This window comes from Nomascus leucogenys, chromosome 11, assembly GCF_006542625.1.
Source record: "Nomascus leucogenys isolate Asia chromosome 11, Asia_NLE_v1, whole genome shotgun sequence".
NCBI classification, from domain to species: Eukaryota; Metazoa; Chordata; class Mammalia; order Primates; family Hylobatidae; genus Nomascus; species Nomascus leucogenys.
Window position 1 is genome coordinate 46,072,410 of NC_044391.1, and position 4,936 is coordinate 46,077,345.

Consider the following 4,936-nt stretch of genomic DNA (forward strand, 5'->3'; position numbering starts at 1 on the left):
TTCACGCCATTCTCCTGCCTCAGCCTCCCGAGTAGCTGGGACTACAGGCGCCCGCCGTCTCGCCCGGCTAATTTTTTGTATTTTTAGTAGAGACGGGGTTTCACTGTGTTAGCCAGGATGGTCTCGATCTCCTGACCTTGTGATCCGCCCGCCTCAGCCTCCCAAAGTGCTGGGATTACAGGCGTGAGCCACCGCGCCCGGCCTGGAGATACAAGTCTTAACCTTAACCAGTACAGTCTCATGCACAATCACACACACAATGTCTCCACTTTGGTATCTAGCAATGGCTGACAAAGCCACAGCGCTGTGTGTGTCCCCTGATGTCTGATGAAGTATGACTCCTGGCAAAAGGCTGTACCACATTCCCTGTACACATAAAGTTTCTATCCTGAGTGTGTCCTCTGATGTCTGATAAGGTTGGACTTCCGACTAAAGCCTCGCCCACACTTTCTGCAAATATAAGGCTTCTCTCCTGAATGTGTCCTCTGGTGTCTAATGAGGTGTGACTGCCGGCTAAAGCCTTGCCCACACTCCCTGCACACATGAGGCTTCCCCCCTGAGTGTGCCCTCTGGTGTTTAATGAAAGTTAACTTAGCACAAAAGCCTTGCCCACACTCCCTGCACACAAAGGCACCTGAGTGTGCCCTCTTGTGCCTAAATAGGTTAGGCTTCTGCCGAAACCTTCTGCCACACTCCCTGCACATAAAAGGCTTTTCCCCTGAATGTGTCCTCTGGTGTGAAATGAGGGTGGACTTATCATTAAAGCCTCGTCCACACTCAGCACATACAAATGGCTTCTCCCCTGAGTGTGTCCTCTGGTGCGTGATGAGGGTTGATTTCCGGGTAAAGCCTCGCCCACACTCCATACATACAAACGGCTTCTCCCCTGTGTGTGACCTCTGGTGTTTGTTAAGGTTTGACTTCAGGCTAAAGCACTGCCCGCACTCCAGGCAGACATAAGGTTTAACCCCTGAGTGTGTCCTCTGATGTGTTTTGAGGTTTGATTTCCAGCTAAAGTGACGCCCACATTCTGTGCATACATAAGGCTTCTCTCCTGTGTGTGTCCTTAAGTGTCTGATGAGGTGTGACTTCTGTCTAAAGCCTTGCTCACACTCCCTGCAAATATAAGGCTTCTCTCCTGAATGTGTCCTCTTGTGTCTGACCAGGTGTGAATGCTGGCGAAAGCCACGCCCACATTCCCTGCAAACATAAGGCTTCTCCCCAGTGTGCGCCCTCTGGTGGGTGATGAGGTTTGACTTCAGGCTAAAGCTCTGCCCACATTCCTTGCACACATAAGGCTTGAGCCCTGAGTGTGTCCGCTGATGGGTAAAGAGGTTCGACTTCCACGTAAAGCCTCGTCCACAATCCTTACACACATAAGGTTTCTCCCCTGAGTGTGTCCTCTGATGTGTGATCAGGTTTGACTTCCACGTAAAGCCTCGCCCACATTCCCTGCACACATAAGGCTTTCCCCCAGAGTGTGTCCTTGGGTTTTTGATGAGGATTGACATACCGCCAAAGCTGTCTCCCCACTCAGTGTACATGTAAGCTGTCTCCCCAGTTTGTGTCTTCTGGAGGCTAAGGAGCTTTGACTCCTCGATAAAGCCTGGCCCAAACTCTTCATATTTGATTTCTCCAAATCCTGACACTTCTAAACCATGCAATACTTTGTCTGTTTCCTCAAGGTCTGCCTTCTGTTCAGGGCTGGGCCCTATATCCACCACTGTGTTGTCTTCCTTGGACTGTGCTGGCTGTTCTTCAGGTGGGCTGAAAAGTGCCTTTGAAGTGCCATTTTTGCTTACTCTCCCAAAGAGGAGTCTGGAGTCTTCTCCCTCTTGAATCCATTCTGCTTTGCCACTCAAGCAGAATGGATCCTGCTGTTGTTTCTGATCTTCTGGATAGTGTTTTCCCAGCTGGAGAGGATTTCCTGCCCATAAACTTGAAAACAAATGAGAGAGATGACTCAGCCACACATGTTGGCTGAGAGCTTGCTGATTGGAGAAAATCAGAGGGCAGGAGGAACAAAGTTGAATTTCTGGCTTTGATTCTGCTGAAGAAAGAACATTTTCAGAGGGGCCATAGGTAGGGCTGTGTAAGCAATTTTGCCTTGCCTATTGGTCATTCATAATATATTTACATCACAAGCTATCTCCCAGTTAGACATCCTTCCCAGCATCTATTTTTCATTTCACTTCATGCATTACACTTTCTTTTGTTTCTTGTTTTTTTAAAAATGGAGTCTTTCTTTCACCCAAGCTGGAGTGCAGTGGTGAGATCTCAGTTCACTGCAACCTCCACCTCCAGGGTTCAAGCGATTCTCCTGCCTTAGCCTCCTGAGTAGCTGGGATTACAGGCGCCCAAGACCACGCCCAGCTAATTTTTGTATTTTTAGTAGAGACAGAGTTTTGCCATGTTTGCCAGGCTGGTCTTGAACTCCTGACCTCTGGTCAGCCTAAGCCTCCCAAAGTGCTGGGATTACAGGCGTAAGCCACTGTGCCCAGCCCTCTGCATTACATTTTCTATTGCAGGAGTTGGCAAACTCACCTGACAGGCCCAATCCAGCCTGAAACCTGTTTCTGTATGGCCTGCCAGCTAAAAATGGTTTTTACCTTTTTAAGAGGTTGAATTCAAAAGAGGGAGACACAGAAAAGAGAGAGAGAAATGAAGGAAGAAGAAGGAGGAGGAGGAGGAGGAGAAGGAAAAGGAGGAGAAGAAGAAAGAAGTGGCAAATATTGCACGTGTTCTCAAAAACTTAAAATATGACGCCTGTAGTCCCAGCACTTTGGGAAGCCGAGGTGGGCAGTTCACGAGGTCAAGAGATTGAGACCATCCTGGCCAACATGATGAAACCCTGTCTCCACTAAAAATAGAAAAATTAGCTGGCTATGGTAGCACACACATGTAGTCCCAGCTACTCGGGAGGCTGAGGCAGGAGAATTGCTTGAACCCAGGAGGCGGACGTTGCAGTGAGCCGAGATCATGCCACCACACTCCAGCCTGGTGACAGAGCAAGACTCTGTCTCAAAAAAAAAGAAAAAAAAAAAAAAGGAGGGGACAAACAAAATGAGGAGAAAACAAATGAAAGGCATCTTAACTGGAAAGGAAGAAGTAAAAAAAACTCTTTTGTTCACAGATTATATAATTTCGTATGTATAAAATTTCAAAAAAGCAACTAGACGTCATAATTGTACTTAGGTCATATAAGATAAATATATTTAAAAAATTGTATTTCTAGATACTAGCGATGACTATTCTAAAAATGAAACTGAGAAAACAATACTATTCACAATAGCATAAAAATAATAAAATGCTAAGGAATAAATGTGACAAAGTAGCACAAAGTTTGTAAAGTGAAAATTAAGGCTGGGCACAGTGGCTCATGCCTGTAATCCCAACACTTAAGGAGGTTGAGGTGGGAGGATTGCTTGAGGCCAGAAGTTTGAGGCCAGCTTGGGCAACATAGTGGGATGAAAGAAAGAGAAGAGAAAGAGAAAGAGAAAAGGAAAGGAAAGGAGGAAAAGAAGAAAGATTTTTAAAAAGAAAATTAACAAACATTGTTGAATGAAGTTAAAGCTCCAAATAAATAGGGAGACAGTCATAGATTGGAAAGCTTACTAAGATGGTGATTCTCACCAAAATTTATCTGCAGATTCAACATAATCATGGTATCAGAACCACAGCAGGCTTTTGTTATTTTTCCCTTTTGGAAATTGACAATCTGATCCTAAAACTTACATTGAAATTCAAAGGACATAAAATAGACAAAACAATTTCTTAAAAAGAAAATAAAGTTGGGGAGTGTATAATTCTAACTTCAAAACTTAATATAAAGCTACAGTAATGAAGATAGTGTGCTACTGTCATAGGATGAAGATGGAGATCATAGAACAAAATTGGGAAACTAGAAATGAACACTTAGATTCACAGTCAGCTGATTTTTGATAAAGGTGCCAAGGTAATTCAATGGGGGAAAGGATACTCTTTATATGAGATTGTAAGGACAACTGAATATTCATATGCAAGAAAATGAATTTAGATTTTCACCTCATTTGATACACAAAAATTAACTAAAATGGATTGTAGCCCTAAATGTAAGAGCTAAAACTATAAAATTTCTAGAAGAAACCAATGAAGAAAATCTTCATAACCTTAAGTTAAGAATAAAGTTCTTAGTTACAATAGCAAAAGCACAACCCATTTTAAAAATTGGTAAGTTAAACTTGATCAGCATTTAAAACTTTTGTGCCTGAAATGACACCATTGAGAAAATGAAAAGATAAGCCACAGACAGGGAGAAATATCTGAAAATCCTATATTGATATAGAACTTATGTCTAGAATATACTAAAAATTCTTACAATTCAATAAGAACACAATCTAATTTTAAAATGAAGAATTGAATAGGCATTTTACTAAAAAAGATATGCAAATGGTTAATAAACAATGAAAAGGGCCAGGCATGGTGGCTCACGCCTGTAATCCCCGCACTTTGGGAGGCCAAGATGGGTGAATCACCTGAGGTTGGGAGTTCTCAACCAGCCTGGCCAGCATGGCGAAACCATGTCTCTACTAAAAATACAAAACTTAGTCGGGTGTGGTGGCGGGTGCCTGTAATCCCAGCTACTTGGGAGGCTGAAGCAGGAGAATTGCTTGAACCCAAGAGGCGAAGGTGGCAGTGAGTCGAGATCAGGCCATTGCACTCCAGCCTGGGCAACAACAGTGAAACTCCATCTCAAAAAAAACACAAACAATGAAAAGATCAACATCATCAGCTATTCGGGAAATGCATTAAATGCACAATGAAATACCACTACACACCCACTAGAATGTCTATAATCAAAATCAGTGACAATACCAAGTGCTGACAAGGATGTGGAGAAACTAAAACCTTAATATATTGGTAAGAGAAATGTAAAATGGTACAGGCACTTTGAAAA

General features: G+C 43.2%; 1 protein-coding gene across 1 annotated transcript; it reads right to left on the bottom strand.

Moving 5' to 3' along the window:
* Positions 1-266: 266 nt before the first annotated feature.
* On the bottom strand, positions 267-4,556 carry ZNF875 (zinc finger protein 875). The gene is made up of 2 exons (XM_030822292.1): positions 4,515-4,556; positions 267-2,047 (listed from the first exon to the last, which is right to left on the bottom strand). The coding sequence occupies exon 2, from the start codon at positions 1,542-1,544 to the stop codon at positions 384-386; it is 1,161 nt and encodes a 386-aa protein (XP_030678152.1). The 5' UTR covers positions 1,545-2,047; positions 4,515-4,556; the 3' UTR covers positions 267-383.
* Positions 4,557-4,936: the final 380 nt, after the last annotated feature.